The 24,711-nt window shown below is 42.0% G+C and overlaps 2 protein-coding genes across 2 annotated transcripts; both read left to right on the forward strand.

Moving 5' to 3' along the window:
- The first annotated feature begins 637 nt into the window (after nucleotides 1-637).
- rln3b (relaxin 3b) lies at nucleotides 638-2,100 on the forward strand. Its single transcript, XM_080759674.1, has 2 exons — nucleotides 638-1,352; nucleotides 1,808-2,100. Exons 1-2 carry the CDS (start codon nucleotides 968-970, stop codon nucleotides 2,068-2,070), a joined length of 648 nt encoding a protein of 215 aa, XP_080615800.1. The 5' UTR covers nucleotides 638-967; the 3' UTR covers nucleotides 2,071-2,100.
- A 2,196-nt stretch (nucleotides 2,101-4,296) lies between these two features.
- Nucleotides 4,297-22,711, forward strand: tnpo2b (transportin 2b). The gene is made up of 24 exons (XM_080759631.1): nucleotides 4,297-4,506; nucleotides 5,209-5,308; nucleotides 5,669-5,744; nucleotides 5,904-6,053; nucleotides 6,249-6,355; nucleotides 6,514-6,647; nucleotides 6,772-6,853; nucleotides 7,053-7,175; nucleotides 9,907-10,025; nucleotides 10,413-10,473; nucleotides 10,623-10,797; nucleotides 11,145-11,297; nucleotides 12,228-12,453; nucleotides 12,732-12,903; nucleotides 15,261-15,455; nucleotides 16,190-16,348; nucleotides 17,490-17,577; nucleotides 17,740-17,838; nucleotides 18,088-18,183; nucleotides 20,009-20,084; nucleotides 21,676-21,775; nucleotides 21,881-21,955; nucleotides 22,313-22,437; nucleotides 22,578-22,711. The coding sequence occupies exons 2-23, from the start codon at nucleotides 5,210-5,212 to the stop codon at nucleotides 22,418-22,420; spliced, it is 2,673 nt and encodes an 890-aa protein (XP_080615757.1). The 5' UTR covers nucleotides 4,297-4,506; nucleotide 5,209; the 3' UTR covers nucleotides 22,421-22,437; nucleotides 22,578-22,711.
- The last annotated feature ends 2,000 nt before the right edge of the window (nucleotides 22,712-24,711 follow it).

Here is a 24,711-nt window from a genome sequence, read left to right on the forward strand (position 1 = left end):
AATCGTTGTCTCTCATTTTTCACCACCCATTTTCAGTCAAATATAACTTCTTATTTTACTTTTTAGTAAACTTTCATACTTGACTTTTTAGTAAACTTTCATAATTGACAACATGTTCTAAATGGGTGACATTTATTTTCTATTGCAGACATTGTGAATATCTTTATCAGTCAGTAGGTGACTGGTGACAGGAAATTAACTTGGATCTAATTAGGCTGTTCCCTAGCAACGCAATTCCATGGTCTTTCTTAAGGCCAACTGTTGCTTATTCTTCATCTGATGTTTCTTTCTACCACTACTGTATTGCACATGGAAAGATTCGACTTTTGGTGACTAGTTTAGTAGTTTTTGAATTTTGGCGTGGTGTTAGCTGTTAGCTATGGGTATAATGATTTCAAAAATCTGTGCAAACGTATTGGGAGCGCCCCCTAGTGTTCTGTTTACACAGACTCAAATATTATACACTTCTGGGTATGGTTGAAAACCAAAATAATTGGTAAAAGAGATTTTACAATTCTGTTACTATTGGGTGTGCTAAATAACATACTAAAATATTAGGAAAAACGAACAACCAGAAAGGCATCGTTTTCAAGATGGCCTCCCATTTTATCACCGGTGCAGGTACAGACACCGCTGGAGCAGTGAGCAATTGTTTAGCCTCTGAAAGGAAATTTTGTGTGTGAAGAATGAGATATTTTTGTGAATGTGTGAATCATCCCAGACAGTTAATCAAGGGGTCCAGGGGATATGTCGTCATTTCCTTGTTTGATCCATCCATTGCCAGCCAGAGAAGATAGCAAGACAGAGACGGTGCCACGGTGGTGACCAAACTGATGTGAAGACATGCAGAAAATGTCAGCCAAAGGTTGCATGTGATTAGATTAGCTGACATCTCCAAGTTCCAACCACATACACGTTTTATCATAAAACTTCACTTTCTCAGGGCATTGTTGTCCGTAAAGGTCTCATGCCTTATCTCTGGCAATTAATTTCCCTCCAGGGATCAAGGTTTATCTTATCTTTATCTAATATTAATAGGAGGGTGGAGGATGTCAGTCTTTGGGATATTAAGGGGTATGATATAAGGGGGGAGAAACTCTCAGCACTTGCAAGAGAAGTCACAGAGACTCATACACCCAGAACTATCACATTCAAGCTTTCTACTCATCCTTTTCTCATGTGGAAGGCTGTATTGTTAACGTTTGGCCTGTTGTTGGCAACACTTGTAGACAGGACACGATCAAATGAAGACCACCTGCCTTACGGAATGAAACTGTGTGGAAGAGAGTTTATACGAGCCGTCATCTTCACCTGCGGAGGCTCTCGATGGCGAAGAAATGTAGACGACTCAGGTGAGAATTTAATTGACATAGCCTATGTGTCTACGCTTGTGCATGAGTTTGCCTTTGTGTTTAGGGTCTAGTGTCTACTGCACTGGTGGGATTCAGTCAGTGACCCTCAGGGGTCTGTGAGGGGGTTCCAGGGGGTCCCTGGATAAATTATTGATAGTTGGGAACCAAATGGACAGTTACAGGTCTGTAATTCAAACAGGGTATTTGTCCAAATGGACCCTGCATTTATACACTGTCAGAGTTAACACTGAGGAATTTACAGTGTAGATTGGGTTAGCATATAGATATGCATATAAAACTGGGGGTCCTTGAAATTATACAGTTCAAGAAACACTGGTCTGGTGAATCAGGCTGTCTGGTTACAAAATCTAAAACAGGATTTTCTGATATACAATGTACAATCTCTTTGGACCGCATACATGCTAAATCAATATGTTTTCTCATTTTTGTACAAGGTGTCATTGGGGAGGCAACCTTTGACCCATGGAACACCATCTCTGCCCCTGAAATCAACGGTGAGCATCAACCCTCAGAATATCAAGTCTGGAAAAGAGAACCAGTGGATGTGGGGTCCAGTGCTACTGGATTCAGTCGCTTTACACGCTTGCCCATCTCTCTAGGGAGAGTGGAGAGGGAAGGGCGAGATATAGTGGTGGGACTGTCCAATGCTTGCTGCAAAATGGGCTGCAGTAGGGGTGACATCAGCTCTTTATGTTGAATCAAACTACCACTTCATTTTAACTTTCATGTCAGCTTAATAAAACTTGTAACTGTATAAACATTTATTCTTTGTGTCAAAGATTTTTAAATATTGTAATTGTTTCATTACTGTCTCTATGTTGGGTGTGAAAAGAATTTTTTTATAGGAAAAGGAAAAAAGCATAATGTACTATTTTCTTTCTATAAGTGCCCTATCACGGGGTCACTGTACTGTATTGTACTGTACTGTCACACCCCAAATCATCATATATACAGTTAAAATGTTGTGAAAACCAATCAAAAGCTATTATGCATGCTCGGACAGACCCAGCCAGCCAGGGACAGACCCATGGGACACACATAGCTGTCTATAGGAGTGGTTACACCACTCAAAAAATAAATACTGTATATTTGCCCTGGAGACATATTGGCTGAGCACGAATGCTCTTTTTCAGCAACACCCTGCTTCACATTCACAGTTCACACAGACATACAATTCTTTCAAACGGTCTGAGTTGCTCCAATGCCTTCGATTACCTTTAGCCACTTTGCCACTGGCCCATGGCAAAGGATTTCCCATTCAATTTGTCTGTGTGGGGTTCTGTGGAAATTGTGAAATTGTAATTTGTTATTGTTAATACAAATGTCTCCCATATAGCTAGTGTATGTTTTATGTTTATTTTGTTAAAATAAGTGACAACTTCAGTCATTTTCAACCTATCTTCCTAATAGGCCCTCACAAATACTCATTATAATATGGTACCATTTTGAGGACGGCTATACTGTGGACATTTCAGAAACCTACCTATAACTCTTGTTGAAATGACCAGCCCATATATAACTGCAAAACACACAGTATTTATTAAATATAGTATATCTGTTCATTCATATCATATTCATATTCGGATAAAATAGTTTATATAAATATGTTTTGAAATCTATAGGAAAAATCCAGAAATCCCCTATAGTACATTATATGCCGTTTATATTTGTGTAATATTTGACTTCAGTGTACAGATGAGCTTTATACCATATAAAAATAATAGAGACGGCACCGGGACTCCCCTCCCATCCAGTCTATTATTTAATATATATCTATGCTCAAACCAAGAAGTGTGTAGGGTGAGTGGCGAGGAGCTAGTTTAAAAAAGGGGGCTACTCCAGGGGCCAGGCAAGATTTTGGTACCATTTTGGTGGCCGTAATTGTTTCTGTATTTTTGAGGGTATAGCCCCTCCTATAGCCTATACAGGTTTAATGTTTGTGTTTATGTTTGTGACAATGAAGATAAATTAATGTTTGTTTTGACACCGTTTGTTTTACATCATCATTACATCACCTAATCATACCTAAGCAACATGAGTTAAACTTTAATATATTAGTGCCCCTCACACACGGCGTGTGATTTTTTTTGTCTTCCTACATGTCTCTAGTTTATATTTTGGTATGATAACCCTTCCAATTCAGTAACTTAATGCCAGTTATCACTCTTTAAACAGACCTACACCCATATGAAACTGTGATGTGTCTTGGCTGCGTAGGCTATATCCTTTATGACTTGTCTTAGACAATGATACATTTAACCTATAGTGGTGTTATAAAGAATACGTTGATACTCAGTAGAATCAATTTCTGCTCACAACCTTTTTTTTATTGTGCATATTGAATTAGATCATTTGCATATTTGAACATATTAGTGGAAATAATTGCACGATCAATCAAATTAAAGTTGAATATGTTCAAAAAGTACAACACATATGTGGCAATGTACACAATAAATGTAGTGCAAATCGGCCCAACGGCTTTCGAGTTAGTGGCAAATGTATAGGCTACATAATTAATTTGCTATTAATAACAGCACCTGAGTGGCATGTTTTTGGCTGTTTTTTTGGGACCCATAATATGGTGTCTAGTTACGATTTATTCTTGTTGCCCGGGTCAACTAATGCCCCATTGGTTCTTTTTAATTTAATTATTTTTTATTTTTCTTATCCTACGAGTCTACGACCCTCCACCCACGTCGCGTCACCGAAGCCTGGTTTATATTAACTGGCTGCAATGCTCAGTGCTCTGATTCTGACTAGTTTAAAACCCGCCTACTGTTATACTCTATGACTGTATCCGGTCATTTGCGCACACACCATAGAGTGTGTGCCGTTTCCGTGTCCGCTTTAGACCCAGATCGGATCAACAATATAATATGCACATAAATACTGTTACTACGGAAGCCGAATATGACCATGATCACCCGGCTTGATTGCAATGCACGCAATCTCTGTCACATACCACCTAGCTTAGCTTATTTGTTATAACGTTAGCCAACCAACGTTATCAACTGAGATCAGACCGCTGTATTTACATTGTGTTTTATATTCAGTCAATGGTTATTACCACAGCGGAACTACACTACAATCGAACGTATATTGGATTACACATCTGACAAATCGGTGCGACCAGGTAAAAGCTTTGGCGGTACTTTCAACATTTAGCCAAGCTAATGAAAGCTGCCGGGGACGGCATCCGTGATATGCATGTTAATGTATGTGGCGTTGTTTGTCTGGCTTATTTTGGATCAGCAACTTCATCTAACATAGTAACATTTCTGCTAGTTCTCCAATATCACTGGTTGCAGCCATACGCTTTGTATATGAGTCTTTGTGATGCTAATCTTAACTAGCGTAGTTTATGCTATTCGTTAGCTGAATGTGTCATGTTTGAAGAGGCCGTGTGGGCCCAGATTGGCGTCGTCATTGTGTTAAAGCCAGCTTATCAAGGGAATGGAGAAGCAAACAAACAGCGTGTCATTCATGAGCGCGTTTGGTTAACTTAATATGGTCCGCTGAGGTGCGAAGATGCAGCATGCCAGCATCTGCTTACAGCCTTACACACCCGAGCATGCAGTTGTAGTTGTTGATGTTGACCAAACAAAATTCTACTGACTTCATGCTGATTTTCTCCTTTTGAGGTTTTAATGACAATGACTATACTCACTATATTCTAGATACTAACTAACTGTAGCAAGAAACAGTACTGTACGTGTGTACTGTCTGGCATGCATTGTCGTACCTGTCGTATGTACTGGAATGCATTTCGAGCTGAGTTCAGATTGTGTCAATTTCACAACTGTGTGTGACTGTGTGTGATATCACTGATATGTAGGATGGAGTGGCAGCCAGATGAGCAGGGTCTGCAGCAAGTTCTTCAGCTCCTGAAGGACTCCCAATCCCCAGACACTGCAACACAGAGAGTTGTACAGGAAGTATCTTTTCAGCAGTGTGTGTGGGTTCAAACTAACTGTCTTGCAAAGAGTCCTTGTCTGCCCAGCATAAGTGTGAAGCATGTGTCATTACGTGAGACAATAATAAAAACTGTCTGGGAGTGTTGCCATTTGCGGCTTGTATCAGCTCAGCTCATGTGTTTGTGTGTGAATGTATATAGTAGTAATTCCACACTCACTGTGTGTGTGTGTGAGAGACGTGGACATATTGTATTGTGTGGGTGTGTAGGCCTAATGGTTTTGGCTATTGGCCCATAAAAAGTAAGTAGACTCTGGAAGCGGTTCTCGAGCCATGTGGTCCATTTTCCTGTAGTTTAATTAATTCCTTAACAGAGCCTGCAGAAACTGGAACAACTCAATCAGTTTCCGGACTTCAACAACTATCTCATCTTTGTCCTCACAAGCCTAAAATCTGAGGGTATGTAATATACGAGTAATGTACTAGATAATAAATAAAACATACAATTTACACTTACTGATTTTGGTATTTTATTTGTTATTACCCTAAATGAGTCTGCCTCCCTTTTTAACACCTTTCTCTGTCATTTATGTGTCTCTTCTGCGTTCCCATCTCTAGATGAGCCCACGCGTTCCTTGAGTGGCCTGATACTCAAAAACAACGTGAAGGCTCATTACCAGAACTTCCCTCCCACTGTGGCTGAGTTCATCAAACGGGAATGCCTCAATAACATCGGAGACCCCTCTGCGCTTATCAGAGCTACAATTGGTGCGTGCTTTTTGAGAGAGAGGGAGAGGAATTTTTCAGCTAGTGTGGAAGTAATGGGATGCTTTTTTTTTTTTCTCCCAAGAGATTTAACCCCTGCCATCCCTGTTTTGGGAATATCAGTATAGGCAACCTATTGATCCTTAGCTTTGTCTGATTTGACTGTGTGTTGCCTTTCTGTCTCTCTTGGCTGTCCAGGCATCCTGATCACAACAATTGCATCCAAAGGAGAGCTGCAGACCTGGCCTGAGCTTCTGCCCCAGCTCTGTAACCTGCTCAATTCAGAGGACTATAATACATGCGAGGTCAGACATGCTCACAATGGCACATTGCCGTTCAAATGCTTGTGAAATCCAGCCTCGACCTCCATACTGTATGACATGACAAATTTATCTCGGCTGTTACCGCTTGTGGTTGATCTATTCTATATGTGCACCGGTGTGTCCATGTGTCTGTCCTTCAGGGCTCTTTCGGAGCACTGCAGAAGATATGTGAGGACTCGTCCGAGCTGCTTGACAGTGATGCTCTCAACAGGCCCCTCAACATTATGATCCCAAAGTTCCTCCAGTTCTTCAAACACTGCAGCCCCAAGATCAGGTCAGTGAAAGACTCATTCATGCTCTGTTATGTGTCTTTGTTCTCCTCCTCAGCAACCCTCACCCTATGTGTCCCCCTTGTTAAAGTCATCTTTTAGATCCCATTTTATTTGTCTCTCTCTCAGGTCTCATGCTATAGCGTGTGTGAACCAGTTTATCATTGGCCGAGCTCAGGCTCTGATGGATAACATTGATACCTTCATTGAGGTGAGAGGTGACCTTCGTCAACCCCCCCCCCCCATCCTCACCCCCTTGTTTGAGCATCAGTGGTTTGCAAGATTCAGCTGGTCTGTGTGTGTTGGGCACATGACTCAATTTTATGGACACCAAGCATATCACTGTTTTAGTTTATTTACTGTGATGTCATCTTTATTATTTCCTACTTAACAACCATGCACCCCTGCAGAGCCTGTTTGCGCTGGCCGGGGACGAGGACTGCGAGGTGAGGAAGAACGTTTGCAGGGCTCTAGTGATGCTCCTGGAGGTCCGCATCGACCGCCTCATCCCACACATGCACAGCATCATCCAGGTGAGGACAAATACATGTGGCACTTGGATGTAGCTACACCAGCGAGAAACTACATGGCTGAGATACATGTATATACACACAGCTCGATGAGTTCCATGTGCTGATTTCACTGACCCGCAATGTCCATGGGTGATTCCCACCTCACAGGCAGGGTGGCTGTTTTTGTTGATCCTCCCTATCACCACTGCTTTTGTCTTTTGTCTCAATAAAGCATCAATGGCTTTTTTGCCGTAGTTATGTGGTAGACATATCACTGTTTTTGAGTTCTACAATATTCAACACTTTGAACGCATCTTTTTTTTGTGCACGTTGTTATAGGTGAACATTTTATAAATTGTTCAACATATCAAATAGAGTGGGAATAGATAATAATTGGAAACATTTAATTACATTTAGGAAGCCCACTATACTGTATAGTTCAAAGTAGATCATATGTTAAAATTTGCTCCCGAAATCACGATGAATTGACTATTGATAATTGATGAATAAACAGTCCAGCAAAAATAATCAGCAATCTCCCTTCCTAACAGAGGTGGGACAAAGTCCCTATGTTGCAAGTCCAAGTCGAGTCTCAAGTCTTTGCTCTCAAGTCAAGTCAAGTCTCAAGTCTTTGGCATTCAAGTCCCAAGCAAGTCCAAGTCCTGAACTTTTTGTTTCGAGTCCCAACCAATTCCTAAGCATTTTGTTTCAAGTCCCAACCAAGTCCTTACCTTTTGTTTCGAGTCCCAAACAAGTCCTAAGCATTTTGTTTCAAGTCCCAACCAAGTCCTTACCTTTTGTTTCGAGTCCCAAACAAGTCCCACCAAGACATAATACTAATTAATCATATGTAAATTTACATAAATCATGAGCATTTTCCACAATTCCACAACGATACTGTACTTTTCAATTTCCTCCGTGAGGACAGGGTTTAAAGCACCACTCTGTACAATGGGGTGGTTGTAGTTTGTCTCTCTGCTCTTCTATTGAGCCATTTAGATCATGTCAAAGGTCATGTCTCACCGAGACACAGGATCTGACACAAATTCAATGTTTCCCCTGAGCAAGCAGGCTATTATTATTACAATGGTAAAATGTAATTACTTGCACTGAAACCGTGTTCAAATACAGGGTAGAAGAGGAATGTTACATAATGCCTCGATCCACTTTTTCCACTCCCGATACCGAACTAAAATCATCAAAACCGATCCGATTACCGATACCGATCCGATACCGATCCTCCGATATCGATCCGATCCAGCACATATTAAGTCGCTCTATGCTTTCCCAAATCTGTCAGATAGCACACTTTTTTTTATCTCAGAATAATAGTCAACAAACAATAATAGTCAACAAACAAGTTCCACATGAGTAGGTTGAGAATAACTGACCCATTTATTTTTACCAACTTGAGCCTATACTTCAAGTGTTCTAGTGACAAATTTATTTTTTATCCATACGATTTATTATTATTATGCACATTGATCAGGTTTTTGTGTTAATACATTTATCAATAGCATAGGTAGGCTATACACATTAATTCTGAATATAGGTTTTGAAACTCATTTGCCCCAATACAGCAGCTGTGTTTTTTATGGATCTATCAATGATCATCATTTAAATTTTAAGGACCCAGCAATTTGTATCCCTGGGACCCCAAATTATTATTTTGTATTTATTTATATTGTAAAATCAATGTCAATTTAGAGTGTACAAATGGAACCTATCATTTGGCTGGGAGTGGGGACCCCTGATCCCCAAACCGTGCACTGTCTACACAGCACACTGTCTGTCCGTGACAATGTAACTAGTGACGCCCGTTTATTTAAGCATTGGTTAGCACTTAAGCAGTTATTAGCATCATAGCATGGTCTGTCACATAAGTATTGACAAACAGCGGTCATATTTGTCAAGCAAAACTGTTGGGGACTGTGGGGAGATATCATTTTAAGAACATGAGCATGTCGTCATGCTCAGCTCAGCTGTCAGCATGTTGCGCTGTTCCGTCTCTCTCGTCTAAGATGTTGACGCTAATCAATGCTAAAGATTAGCTTGCATGGAGCTAAGGCTGAAACTTTGCTGCTGTAGTTGCCACGGTGGCGAATCCATTTTTGCACTCGGCTGTTGGGTCTTTTTTGTTTTATAATATATAATACTCCCATAAGGGAGCGGCAGTGCTGCTTTCTCTACACTGAGTAGCAGCGCGCAGTAATGGCTAGTGGCTAGCCTAGCAGCCTGCACTGTGCAGCATTGCCACTGTGAAGTGTGACTGTCTGCGGCTGCCAATGCCTCTGTAGCGCAACACTGCTGGAGGAATAATGTCCTGGAGTGGAGTGCTGGAATGGACTGGAGTGGAGTGCTTGCAGTGCTTTTCGCTGTAGTCCGATCCGATCCAGATCACGTTTTTTGGCTGATATCGACCAGATATCCGATCCGCGGCATCACTTTATAACAAACCATTTTACATGTCATACAAAAGATAATCAGATGCTGTAAGGTATTAAGTGACTTGAAAATGTTCAAGTCAAGAGGGCTCAAGTCAAGTCAAGTCTCAAGTCCTTGGCGTTCAAGTCAAGTCAAGTCTCAAGTCTTTGGCATTCAAGTCCCAAGCAAGTCCAAGTCTATTTTTGATTTGATCAAGCAAGTCTAAAGTCATCAAAATCGGGACTCGAGTCCAAGTCGAGTCTCGAGTCTCGAGTCCAAGTCCCCACCTCTGCTTCCTAATGTTTACATGTTGTTTGTCTCCCACCAGTACATGCTGCAGAGGACCCAGGACCCAGATGAGAATGTAGCTCTGGAGGCGTGTGAGTTCTGGCTCACCCTGGCAGAGCAACCCATCTGTAAAGAGGCACTGTCTGGACACCTGGTGCAGTGAGTTCCCCCAGGCTAATTTCAGGACCATGTGGTTTAGTCCTATTGAATGGCCTGATCACTATTATTTAAGATAATCGCATTCCTTTTCCATAATCGTGTTGAAAATTGTAAAAAGTTCATACATTTTCAACTTGAAATATGTCTGTTATTTATTTGTATATTTAAGTTCTTTCCTGTGAAATGTTTATGTAGCCTAAAAGCCAAACGGAAATGTAATTTATTTATTTATGTTCCAATTATTTATTGCAATTTGTGTGCCAATTAATGGTCAAGTAAAATGTCATGATAGTGAAAACCTTAATGGTAACTTAGTCCTTTTGAATGGACTTAATTTGACAGTAATCAGATAGCGACTGCTCAATGTTTCATGCCTTCTCTTCCCAGACTGACCCCTATCTTGGTGAATGGCATGAAGTACTCAGAGATTGACATCATTCTGCTGAAGGTGAGTGTGTTGTTCAGCTGATAGACTGCTTTATCATCTTTATTGTCCACAAATACAGATGTTTTGGGTTACCTGCTGCTGTGACCCCTGTATGTCTCTCTCTCTCTTTTTGCCTGTTGTGACTGTCACCCATATATGTTATCTTGCAGGGGGATGTAGAGGAGGAGGATGAGACTGTCCCGGACAGCGAGCAGGACATCAAGCCTCGCTTCCATAAGTCCCGCACTGTTACCCTGCAGCATGAGGGAGTGGAAGGCGAGGAGGGGGAGGACATCGATGACGATGACGACGATGACGATGACACGCTTTCGGACTGGAACCTACGTAAGTCAACAGTGCTTGACGAATTATTTACTTACTTACTTATTATTTACTTTGAGTGTTTATTGTTTAAGGTTTTTGCGGTGATATTGGAATGATGTAAAAAAGCTATATCATTTAATATTTATGGCTGTTTACAATTATTAGGCTATTATTCTAGATGGCTTGGAGGACAAAGTAATTTAATTGCCTCTGGTATTATAGATAGATGTCGACTAACAGTCCACATTCTAAATGAAATGTGAGGTTTCAATATTCCCAAGGCATTAACTATGGAAGGCTAAGTAGCAACACGCCTTTGTCAGCAATTCTTTATGCAGTGCTAACTAAGTGCTTGTCCCTCCCTGTAGGGAAGTGTTCGGCAGCAGCATTGGATGTGCTGGCCAATGTTTTCCGTGATGACCTGCTTCCCCACCTCCTGCCTCTGCTCAAGGGCCTGCTCTTCCACCCGGACTGGGTCATCAAGGAGTCTGGCATCCTCGTGCTTGGGGCTATTGCTGAAGGTGAGACATACGTAGTTGCTGCTCATTGGGCCTTGCAAAAGCTAGGGCTTTACTCTTACCAGCTCATCATTTAGAGAAGGGTTTCTGCATGTGGGGTTATTATCTGTTCATACAGAGCTTTGACTGAACAGTTGCAGACTATTTAAATTGAACAGGAGATCAGAGCAAACCTAGTCATAGTTTTAAATGAAAATCCCTTTATACTTAAAGTCATACTGTGTAACATTTTCAATTAAATTGATATAATCTTTCACTGGTATATTCTTCACAATCACAATTCCATTCATGTGTTTTGGACAACTTCTCTACACTATATTTAGTATGTATAATGATTGTCTCCCTGTTGAGAATTTCAGGGGTAGACAAAAATGACATGGCCAGTGGAAATGTACAGCAAATGTATTTATTTAAAAGTTCAAACATATTACATACAACTCTGAGTCCACTATTAAGCGGGTACAATATGCAAGCCATAATGGACAATGTTGGTCATCCTCTCCACAACATCCTGGTGGGCCATAATAGCAGCCACAAATAACTGTTAATCTCTCTGCACTGCAAGAACGATCGGTTTTAAGAAAACCTTTGTCCCCTACAGCAGTTTCTTAACACCACTACCAGCTGCTAGACTAAGTAGACTTATGAACTGGACTACTCGTCAGCTATATTTGGTCTAGGAATAATGTGCAATAATAAATGATTATTCCCTAATCCCTATGACACCTATATTTATGTTTACATTTTTAACCCTCTTGTGTTGGGGGTTTAACTCTAGTCTGTATGAGATACTGGACACCTTATTTCCCTATTAATAAAGTACCTATAATGTCTATTTTGTTTCTGACAATATTCTGTTTGCTATCCAAAATGTCCTGCGTTATTAACATGAATGTTCTACACAGTATAACTTAAATCCATATCTCTATCCAGGCTGTATGCAGGGTATGGTGCCTTACCTGCCGGAGCTCATGCCCCACCTCATTCAGTGTCTGTGTGACAAGAAGGCGCTGGTGCGCTCCATTGCCTGCTGGACCCTCAGCCGCTACGCCCACTGGGTGGTCAGCCAGCCCTCCGATTCTCACCTCAAACCCCTCATGACTGAGCTGCTCAAACGCATTCTGGATGGGAACAAGAGGGTACAGGAAGCTGCCTGCAGGTAAGGCTGTGTGTGTGTGTTTTTCTTTTTTTCTTTGTTTATTTTGGTTGATCATAAAATTACAAATGGCTTATACAGGTACGTACATACTTAGGTTCTTATGTACATTTTTTTAAATTGCCATATCATTTTTCTTATATTGCTTCTGTATTATTACTCATTATTAAAAACTAATCAGAGTGTTTGTATTTTGTGTTTAATTTCAAGTACTTTTCCAATCACTCCCGTCCCTGTATCCCCTTATCACCCTGCCCCCTCCCGCTCTCCCTCTTGCTCAGTGCGTTTGCCACCCTGGAGGAGGAGGCATGCACAGAGCTGGTGCCCTACTTGAGCTTCATCCTGGACACCTTGGTCTTTGCCTTCGGGAAGTACCAACACAAGAACCTGCTCATCCTCTACGATGCCATAGGAACACTGGCCGACTCTGTGGGACATCACCTCAACCAGCCTGTAAGCCTCAATTGCATGCACAACTGAGAGGGCTACATTATTATTGTTATTTAGTCTACAGCCAATTTGATCCGATTTGATGTTGCTAGGAAACGAGTCATTATCCTTAAACACTTCTGGTCTTGTCATCTTCATATTACACATTGAATAGATAGAGATGTATGAATAACCTTCCTGTATGGGTTCCCAACCTGACCACTTAATAACTTAATTATTTGGTGGTATTAACAATTATTTAGTAAAAAAAAACCACCACCACCACTATGTTTGTCGATGTTCACATGACAAAAATATAAACTTGGCATCAAGCTTGAACTTTGAAGCTGAGCCTGTGAGCAATCTGTATGCCAAGTTCATGGCCTGTGGTATGTCTGCAGAGAAGAACAGCCACATGGAAGTGATATTTGACAATTCTGCATTGTATAAACAAACAAATTTTGTTAAAGCAAGTTAGGCAAGTCTATTGTGTGGCATGACGCAGAGAGAAAACTTAAGACATATCTGCGGTTTGTCCTTAATAATAATAATAATAATATCTCAAACTTATATAGCGCTTTTCTGAGTACCCAAAGACGCTTTACATGGGGGGGCTTTACAGAGGTAACAACAAATTAAAAACAACTTTAATAGAAAAAGGAAAAATAACACTAAAAGCTAAAGAACATTAAAAAACATTGAAAAGGGTTAGCTAGGGAAGGCAATTTTGAAGAGATGGGTTTTGAGGGTGGATTTGAAGGTTTGAAGGGTGGGGGCATCTCTGAGTGCCTTAGGGAGGGCATTCCACAGGGTTGGGGCAGCAAAGGCGAAAGCTCTGTCCCCCCACGTACGGCATTTGGTTTTGGGGACGGCGAGGAGGTTTGCATCACCAGACCTGAGGGAGCGAGAGGGGGCATGGCGTTTGAGGAGGTCACAGAGGTATGGGGGAGCCAGGTTATTTAATGCTTTGTAGGTGGTCAGGAGTGTTTTGAAGTGGATTATTTGTTTAACCGGTAGCCAGTGAAGGTCACGGAGGACAGGTGTAATATGGTCTCTGGAACGGGTACTGGTGAGCAGGCGGGCAGCTGAATTCTGGACATATTGCAGTTTATTGAGGACTTTGGAGGTGGTGCCGTAGAGGATACTCTTGCAATAATCAAGGCGGGATGAGATGAAGGCATGGATGAGTGTTTCGGCTGCGGAAAATGACAGAGAGGGTCGGAGACGGGCAATGTTCTTGAGGTGAAAGAAGGCGGTTTTGGTGACTTGGTTAACATGGGGGAGGAATGAAAGGGTGGGGTCAAAAATTATACCAAGGATGCGGGTGGAGGGTGTAACAGTGGATCCATCAATGTTCAGTGAAAAACCTTGGGTGGAATTGGTGAGGGAGTTGGGACCGATGATGATGATTTCCGATTTATTGCAATTTAGTTTGAGAAAGTTCTTTTGCATCCACGTTTTAATATCTGTGAGGCAGGCAGTGAGAGTGGAGTGGGTGGTTGGGGTGATGGCTTTGGTGGAAAGGTACAGCTGTGTGTCGTCGGCGTAGGAGTGGAACTGAAGTCCATGGTGACGGAGGATCTGACCTAGAGGGAGGATGTATATGATGAAGAGGAGGGGACCAAGTACTTCATAGTGATTGCTCAGCTAGATGGATTATTACACATACTGCCTGCCAGGCACCACACCATTGAACTGTTTTTTAAGGTTCTGTAGTGTTTGAAACGGGGATAAGACACATACAGTACAGAGCAGTTTAGGGGGTTAGTGTCTTGCTCAGGGAGACCTCACCACATTTCCTGACTTGGAACTACTAAATGTACTGCTTCTGACGGAAGGTTCTGCCAGTTGGTATCCAACCGGCAGCTGCTTCTGGCGTAACGTTCTCTCTGATAAGCTTTATTATTGGATCAAACCTGGATTGCTGATTTCTTTAAAAAAATATATTCTTTTTGGCTTGGCCTTTTCCTTCTTTAGTGATCCTAGACTGGGTTGCGCAACCGCGCTGCCGTCCACCTAATAACTCGAAATCTATGGAGCTCTCCGTGGTTTGGATAAAACACGCAATGTTTGGAGGTCTTTGCTGATTATCCTGATTAAAAAGGGTGAAGTTTCCCTTTAATAGGCGGTTCCGTTCGGCTCCAGTTCAGAGGCAAGAATTCTAATGATAGCAGCGGGTCCATTTGGTGCCGGGCTTTTTTTTTTACGGTCTTTTTCGGTGCAGCTTGGTCAAATTGGACCTGTGAAGGAAGACCTCTACTCGACCATCTGTTTTTAGGGCCATTCAGGAGCTACATCCAGATGTGACTGTGTGAGCTGCATCCAGAAACTGATGCTTTGTGTCTGTCATTTGCTCACTATGTTTGTGTGTGTTTATTCAGGAGTACATTGAGAAGCTGATGCCTCCGTTGATCGCCAAGTGGAATGAGCTGAAGGATGAGGACAAGGACCTGTTCCCCCTGCTGGAGTGTCTGTCCTCAGTGGCGACGGCCCTGCAGAGTGGCTTCCTGCCCTACTGTGAGCCTGTCTACCAGCGCTGTGTCACTCTGGTCCAGAAGACTTTGGCCCAGGCCATGGTGAGGACCTGTGCCATCATCATGATGTCATCATCATCCTCTATGTTCTTTTTTAAAATGTTTTTTATTGTGGCTTTCGCCTTTATTTTATATTTTTTATGGAGGGACCGTAGGCTGACAGGAAATGGGGAGAGAGATGGGGGGGAAGACATGCAGTCTCTATGTAGACGAGCAAATCGGCTAACCAATCACATTCAGTTGTTCATGAGATGATGTATGATGTATAATAAGAGCGCCCCTCACTTCACACTGGTGTGATTTTTATTTATAGCTACATTCAGCTATTAGTGTAGATTTTCATCTTACAGAAACATTAAATTCCCATTGACAATGAATGGAGACTGTACGTCATATGATGTGTCTGAGCAAATCGACATTACGTCATGATTATGTACGATGATGAGGGTTACAGGCTTTAGTTCCGACACTATTATTGGTCCGACAGTCATTAGGCAGACAACCTACCTCAAACCCTAACCTAATCATAAGCACGGGAGCAGCGCATGTTCGAGCGCTAGTCCAACCGCTGTTCCAGCATGTCGGAATTACCATCGGATCCCTGATAAGAGCGCCCCTCACTTCACAAGGGTGTGATTTGTTTTTAAGTGCCAGTTAAATAAAGTTTACTTGACAGCCTAGGACATGTTAACTGTTCGATTTGATTCCGGCTGGAGAAGTGTGTTGCCAAAACCAGCGTTTAATAATAATTTGTCAATCTCCCCCTCTCCCTCCAGATGTACAGCCAGCAGCCAGACCAGTACGAGGCACCAGATAAAGACTTCATGATCGTTGCTCTGGATCTGTTGAGTGGCCTGGCGGAGGGACTGGGGGGCCACGTGGACACACTAGTGGCTCGCAGTAACATCATGACATTGCTCTTCCAGTGCATGCAGGTAGGGCTGTCACCAACATGACATTTGTGACGATTAATTTCCATACAAATGATTACAAATTTGCGATTAACGGTTTAAAGGTATATTCAGTGATTTCACTTAATTCAAATATCACTTTTGTTTGTTTTGATAATCCTCCCTACTACGCTGACCATATAAGGAGTTCCTCCCTGTCCCCAGTTGACTCCTGGGGTCAAAAAACCTTAGGTTTCGTTTTTGGCTAGAGGGCCCAGCCTTCATCAATCAGGATAGCGAGGGGCCTTCCTCCAGTCATGATCGAGCAGGGGCGGGCCTTGGTGCATGTGCTGTTGGCCTGTTGCGTGTCCCCCCACTGTAGACCCAAATCACTGAATGCTCCTTTAATTGTGTGAACATATGAGTACAAAATTACATTTATTTTTGCCTTTTAGGCTTTGTAAAGGATATGTCAATGGGAAGATATGACAGATAATTAATATACAAAGAAGAATTACTATGAACTTTATAATTTAAAAAAGTTAAGTAATTGGCGAGCTGATCTCTCAGTGCGTTGTAAGCTTGTAGATCACTAACTGATTTGAAGGGAAGGCAAAATAAAAAGACCATATTTACTTAATTTACGAGCACTGTGTGAGTAAAGATATTGCCTAATCTTTTCAATCCAAAGTAGAAATTATTTTGCTTCTGCTAACGGTCTGTTCTTTGGAAGCTCTGAAATGTAGAAATTCCCACCTCCCACCCACTTGTGTTTCGTCCGTGCCTACTGGTACTGGAAACCAAATTAGTCAAAGCATAGGTATTTAAATAGATAAGTTGAATATCCTTTCGCTCTGAAGAGCAGGTGATGACTCCTGTTTTTAACTTTTACACAGAAGAATTACAGACTGTAGCGTTCAAAGATTGTGGAAGAGATCGTCTGGCTTGAGAGTCTGGACAGCACAATGTCGGCATCCGTCAAACGTGACACACCAGGAAAAGGCAGAAAATCTTACTTGTCTAGAGGCACTGGGAAGGAATACTTTGGCGTAGTTGGACTATTATGTGTGTTTACTAACCACTTTCAATCTGGCATCCCTATATTGGGCGTAGATCTACAATCTAATCGTTGTACAATAAAATATATAGAGCTTAAGTTGTTAACACGGTCCTCTTCTCTCTCTAGGATACTATGCCTGAAGTAAGACAGAGTTCATTTGCTCTACTGGGTGACCTGACGAAGGCCTGCTTCCCTCATGTCAAACCCTGCATTGGTAACACACACACACACACACACACACACACACTCACACTCACACTCACACTCACACTCACAGACACACACACACACACACACACACACACACACACACAGGCATTTAAAATGGAGGTGATAACTATGTGTGTGTGTGTGTGTGTGTGTGTGTGTGTTGCAGCTGAGTTCATGCCAATCCTGGGCACAAACCTCAACCCAGAGTTTATCTCTGTGTGCAACAATGCTACCTGGGCCATAGGAGAGATCTGTATGCAGATGGGTGAGTCTCAGCAAGGCTTCACTTTCTTACGTTTCTCTCCTCTGTGTATGTAATGTGGATCCATTTCCATTCTGACTTGAGTTGGCACTGAGGGTTTCACTGTGATAACTCAACATTAAGTCCAACTTTGATGTGTAAGTCCAGGAATAATAGCCCTTGGGTCACAATAAGTTGTTCAATAAGTTCTGTTCAAAGGCATGAGTCTGTTTGTCTGTCTCTCTCTCTCTCTCTGCTTAATGCTGCCCTCAGGAGTGGAGATGCAGCCGTACGTTGCCATGGTTCTCAGTCAGCTAGTAGAGATCATCAACAGGCCCAACACACCCAAGACCCTGCTGGAAAACACCGGTGGGTAAACGCCCAACACACTTTCTTTGTTATTGTTATCGCTGCTGCACTGCTTAGGAACCAAAACTATGTGTACTACTCTCAAAAGCAAGAAATGTAGTCTATAGCAGGGGTTCTTAACCCGTGTTTTTTTTATTTTTATTTATGGTGTATTGTCTCTACTAGCCCTTACCCGTTGTACCCGGGTGCGTTTGTAATTGACTAATCAATTCATTAATAATCATTAATGTGTCAAATCGAAAAAAGGGCTTCGTTACGGGAGTGATTGGTGCAGGCAGTAAGGAGTTACGGCAGTCACAGTGACACACAGACACACACACAGACAGACACTCAGACATTGTTAGAATTATAGTATGATTATTAAGGTTATTGTAGCAGTCAATTTATTGGGGGTCGGGAGACATTGCCAAAGCCTTTCAGTGGGTCCCCGGCCAAAAACGTTGAGAACCCCTGGTCTATAGAATGTTACTGTGATTTGGTTTAGCATCTGCAAGACCACTGACTGTCTTATTATATTTTTTTGACCATGCCTCCTCTTCTACAGTACTTACAATTGAAGGGCATCTAGCAACTTGGAGGACATAGAGAAGTCATTTGAGTCTTATTACAAAACATTATACACCCAACCACCCCAAGCGAACATTCAAGACATGCAAACATTTCTGAACTCTTTAGATTTACCCCACATTGGTACACAACAAAATACAATTATGGCAAGGAAAATTACAGAAGAAGAATTAGATGAAGCAATAAGCAGACTTAAGAACAATAAAACACCAGGAAGTGATGGCCTTCCGGCAGAATGGTACAAGGCTTTTAAAGAGGACATAACGCCACTTCTATTAGCCTCTTTCAACTGGACCCTTAAGAACACAGCTATCCCTCCATCGTGGGACCAAGCCTTGATTTCAGTAATACTAAAAGAGGGCAAAGACAAAGAACAGTGCTATAAAAGACTATAAAGACTATAAACTTTATGCCGCCATCATTGCTAGGAGGCTCAATTAATTTATTACAGACCTGATTGACGAAGATCAAGCGGGCTTTGTCCTGGAGAGACAAGCTCAGGACAACATTAGACGCACCCTTCATGTTCTCAATCATGTTGAAAAGAGACAAACCAAGCTGTTGTTGACAAGCCTCGACCAAGAGAAAGCGTTCGACTGTGTATCGTGGTCCTTCCTGTTTCAAGTACTGGAGCGAATGGGTTTTTCTAAGGAATCAGTTAATTGTATAAGAGCACTATACTCTAAACCAGTTGCTAGAGTAAGGGTAAATGGACGTCTCACAGATGGCGTCACGCTGGAACGTGGAACGAGACAAGGTTGCCCGCTGTCCGCAGTTCTGTTCGCTCCCACATCTCTTTGACCTTCTTAAAACATTTGGTAGATATTCAGGCTATAAGTTAAATGTTCAAAAAACACAGGTTTTAGCCTACAATTTTGCTCCAAGAGGTAATACAGTAAAAAACTTCCCCTTTAACTGGAATTTAAAAGCCATAAAATATCTAGGGGTTTGGATAACAAAAGAATTTGATAACTTGTATGACAAAAACTTCAATCCTATCAACTCCAAAATAAAAAATGACCTTACCCGCTGGACTGTGCTCCCTTTAACCCTGAGTTCAAGAATCAAAACTATCAAGATGAATATCCTACCAAGACTCTTATATCTCTTCATGTCTCTACCTGTTAATGTTCCATTTAAACAGTTCAATGAGTGGAACAGTACTTACAATTGAACTGTACTCTGATTGTCTTGAACTTGACCAATGGCAGATGCTCGACAGCAACCCTGACGTCTGTCTGTCTGTGTCCTTCCTCAGCCATCACCATTGGTCGGCTTGGCTATGTGTGCCCTCAGGAGGTTGCTCCCTTGTTACCACAGTTCATCAGACCTTGGTGAGTCTCTCAATTTTCTATCTCTGCTATCTCGCTCATTATTTTGGGGGAGTGGGGATGTACAGTACCGTACCCATTGAAATGTATTGGGAGATAATTGTTTTCCTTCTGAACATTCCTCTTTTTTTACAAGTTTTTGCTTTATTTATATAGGATAGTAGAAAGACTGAAACTGAGACTAATTACACTGTTTTAACACCACTAAGACGCCCTGAGTGTGAGAAGCGACCTCGCCATAAAGGGCAAGGTCGCGCTGAAAGCTGAAACAACAGAGCTTCTTAATACGGCACAGTTGAGAAGCAGGAGTTAAACTATTAATCTGTTGTCAGTGAGATTAGATGTAGAGTTGCTGGCCAATTCCATATATGCAGATTTAGTATGTCAAACTATCCAGGTGATGATAGTCAGCTCCGTATATGGAGATCCCTGTTTTGTACCAACTTGGTTCATTCACAAGTTTGTCTCGCGTCGAGGCAACCACACTGCTTTGGCCAGGGTTCATGGCCCTATATAGTGTGTCTTGAGTGTAGAGGGTTTGATGATGTCAGATTGACATCGTTGTGATCTTCATATGTGGAGACGGCCATATATGGAGCGTGATGGACTGACGAGCTTCAGGAGCGTGTCACAAGGCGGTGTGATCTTCATATATGGAGACGGCCATATATGGAGACAGCCATTTGTGGAGCGTGATGGACTGACAAGCTTCAGGAGCGTTGTGATCTTTATATATGGAGACAGCCATATATGGAGCGTGTCACGAGGCGTGATGGACTGACAACCATATATGGGCGCGAGTGACCGAGCGACGGACGGGTTTTGCAGGTTTTCATAGTAATCTTTGCTCCAGAAAACGGCAATATTCCAATCGCGATCACTGGAAAATCAGAAATGACCTCCAAACATCGCCGATCTGAGGGGGTAATTTTTGCGCCTTGAATAAGGCACCTCATTGAAAGGACCTCTGGCACAATTCTGGCAGTCAATGAGCTAGTTAAGGAATATAGCTCGAGTCACCTGCAGATCTAGAAAAGGTAATTCATGCTTTTATTTATTTCTGTTTAGATTACTGCATTTATTCTGGCCTCTGCAAAAAAGCTATATCTAATATTCCTATATAATTAGTACAGAACTCAGCTGCCAGTCTGCTAACCAACTCTAAAGAACGTGACCACATCACCCCCATGTTAGCTGCTCTTCACTGGTTACATGTTGGACATGCTCCCAGTTACAGTATGTCTCTGACATCTTTACAAGCCTGTAAGCAGACTCAAATCCTCCTGGAGGCCCCCACAGCCCAGCTCATCACAAAGGGTGGTAGGGCTTTTGCAATCCAAGCTTTGGAACACGCCCTACCTATTGTTAACTTAAGACTTTTAAATCTCTTCTGAAAACCCATGTCTAGTATATTGTATTTAGTAAATATTTACTGATATTTTGTTGTAGTTTATCGTTAATGTTTTTTATTACCATACGTTGCTTTCTTTTACCCTGTTCTGTAAAGCACTTTGTGACTATGTCTGGAAATAGTGCTATATAAATAAATCCATTATTATAAGGTGGTTAATGGTCATTGTCATGATTTTGACAGGTGCACTTCTCTGCGCAATATCCGAGACAATGAGGAGAAGGACTCTGCCTTCCGTGGGATCTGCATGATGATTGGTGTGAACCCAGGGGGCGTGGTGCAGGTACATTATATACGGTTTCTTTTAATCTGTGTATCTGATTGTAGCATGACGTCACAGGAAGTAAAAAAAACCTCACATGCTTTGGACCGTCTTTGTCTGCTCTAGGACTTCATCTTTTTCTGCGATGCGGTAGCCTCCTGGGTGAGCCCTAAAGATGACCTGAGGGACATGTTCTACAAGGTGAGGGTTGACCAGACCTGTCATTTATGAAATGGTCATATCTCATAATCAAAGAATGATCCGGTGTAGATAAGTGTTGAGACTGACTATATATAAGTGGCGCTGTTGAGCTTCACACTGCACAGGTGCATGATGGGAAGCTGAGTTTTTAGTAGCCATTACGACACACACATACTACACACAGCCCCCTGTGCCTCCTGGCTGCCACCATTTAGGAGATTTATGGTGCCATTTATGGGCTAATTGTCTTTACGATTGATAAATGCGTGGCTGGTGGCTTCAGAAGCACATGGGCACAATAAATTGCATCAATCACAGACCCTAATTTGCTGTTTTTCCTCTCACCTCCTCTCTCAGATCCTCCATGGTTTTAAGGAGCAGGTTGGGGAAGACAACTGGCAACAGTTCTCGGAACAGTTCCCGCCACTGTTGAAGGAAAGACTTCAGGCCTGTTATGGCGTTTAGACCCACCCACCTCAGAGGTACCCCTGCAGACCCATTGCACACCCCCATGCACTTTGACCTGTTTGTTTACCCCATGCACTTTGAACTTTTCCTGACCACTCTCCATTTTCTTCCTTTGGTCCTCCCCTCTTCTTTTGTCCCTCATCTGTCCCTGTAGGTGAGCCAGCTGGAGGAGGGTGAATGGGAAACTCATCCATCTGTGTATTGCACTGCCCTGATCTGATCTGGGAGGGGGGAGAGGGACGCTATTGGCCACTCCCCCTGACGGACGGCCCCCACGCCCTATGTGTTTGTCCATAGAGGGAGGGTGGGCGGGAGGGGGGAGGGACGGGGGACACCTCTAGATTAACTAGGCAGGGACCCGACACAGAAAAACTAACAGGTAGGGACAGATAGAGAGAGGGACACAGAGAGAGAGAGAGAAAGGGAGACGCAGCTATAGTCAGGAAGAGACAGAGAGAAGTGGAGGGAATGGAGAAGCAGGGACAGAGAGTGGGAATTCAATTATTGTAGAACAAAGACAGGGAAAGAGAGATCTAGGGAGATAGAGGTCAGTTAGTTTGTTGGAAGGACAGGGACTGATCAGATTTTAATGGGACTATAAAAATTAAAGAGTAACTGATAGCTTGACTCACAGACATACATTTGTACACACACACACACACACACACACACACACACACACACACACACACACACACACACACACACAGATGCATATACAGTACATAGAACGGACTGGTGGCACTGTTATTTAGACTTTTCAGACCTATATACATATGTAGTTAGGGACAGGCAGGTGTCTAAACTCTGTTTCTTTCTGGGAGATATATATATAACTATCTTTTATGGGGAAAAGACTTCAATTAGAATTATCCTTTCATCACTGAACTCTTCGCTAACTGTAGGATAATCCTATCGACTATTCGCATCAATGTTTATTTGCATTTCATTCCGTTTTTTGTTTTTCTTTTCTTATTTGTGGTTACCAGAGTGCTGCTTCACAGAGCCTGTCCATGTGTCAGACATAGTCCTATCACAGTTTCTACCTGATCAAAAGAAAAAAATATAAAAGGCAAACTTATTCTTGTAGGCTTCACAGTAATCATTCATTCAGGAATGAATAATTCACAGGAATCATTCATTCAAGGATTAGGGCTATTAACATTGGATTTCTTACCAGAAAGGAATCTACTATCGTTATATTTTCTCTCTCTACAGTATATATATATATACATACACACAGTGTATATATATATAAATATTCAAACCCTAAGGTTTTGTGTGTATGTGCGTGCATGTGTGTGTGTGTGTGCATGTGAAGTTGTTTGTATTACCCTTACTTTGGCATTTTGTGTTAACAGTGTGTGAACTATGTATAGTTTTGATATGGTACCATGCTAAAAAAAACTTGACTCCTATCCCAATGTCTTTTTTGCACCTGTTAACTGTGACCAAGTTTGTGCGTGTGTGTGTGTGTGTGTGTGCGACTGTGCGTGTGTGTGCGTGCTTGCGTACACGCACAAGTGTGTGCACATGTCTTCGTCTGCCTACATTTGTACTGATATCCATTTGATGCCATATTGATATCTTAAGCGAACAGTGATTGGCAATGTCATTGTGATTGTTATAACGTTTTAAAAAAAGAATGGTCCATGTTTTTTCTTTGCTGCTACTGATTTTTTGTTTTGTTTCCATGGTGAACTTAAATTCGCACATTTAACGCAAAAAAAAGAATATCTGGATTGATGCTACTTTCAGTAACTGTTAAGTTGTTTTTGCACTTTTAAATTTGTTTTTGTATGGACTTTTTTTTTTAAACCTCACCCATAGATTATGTTGACCCTAATGTCAGTGTTTGTCATACTCTGTTGCACTGTGAAATTAAGTGTCTTTGACTGGCAAAAATATCCCAATACTAAATGGCAAATAAAAACAACTTTGTGAAACTGCGACTAATCCGCACTTTTACAATAACTAACCTTGCCATATTGCTGATGTGTGTATGTGTGTGTCTGTGAGAAATGGCATGTGATCAGGCGTGCACAAGTACTTTGCCCTATGAGCATGTTTTGAATAGTTAGATTGTGTATGTAAACTACGTGCACAATATGGTTGCAAATGTTGTTTAGAGGATTTTGTAGCTGACCCCGGCATACTTTGTGTGCATGCTCTGTGTTTCGTGTGTGTGTGGGGGGGGGGTAGTGCATATTCCGCAACTGCCCTTTACACAATATTCCACCTCAATGAGAAGAGCGCAATTTACTTAACAAACCAAGAGGTGCCTAGGA

The sequence above is a fragment of the Protomyctophum bolini genome (assembly GCF_963924005.1).
Source record: "Protomyctophum bolini genome assembly, chromosome: 3".
Classification (NCBI taxonomy): Eukaryota; Metazoa; Chordata; class Actinopteri; order Myctophiformes; family Myctophidae; genus Protomyctophum; species Protomyctophum bolini.

Bases quoted from the DNA above. Each gene is read 5' to 3' on its own strand.
- rln3b (XM_080759674.1), top strand. From the start codon at position 968: ATGCCTTATCTCTGGCAATTAATTTCCCTCCAGGGATCAAGGTTTATC. The intron at 1,353-1,807 runs GTGAGAATTTAA...TTTTTGTACAAG, and splicing joins AAGAAATGTAGACGACTCAG to GTGTCATTGGGGAGGCAACC.
- tnpo2b (XM_080759631.1), top strand. From the start codon at position 5,210: ATGGAGTGGCAGCCAGATGAGCAGGGTCTGCAGCAAGTTCTTCAGCTC. The intron at 11,298-12,227 runs GTGAGACATACG...ATCTCTATCCAG, and splicing joins GCTTGGGGCTATTGCTGAAG to GCTGTATGCAGGGTATGGTG. The intron at 18,184-20,008 runs GTGGGTAAACGC...GTCCTTCCTCAG, and splicing joins GACCCTGCTGGAAAACACCG to CCATCACCATTGGTCGGCTT.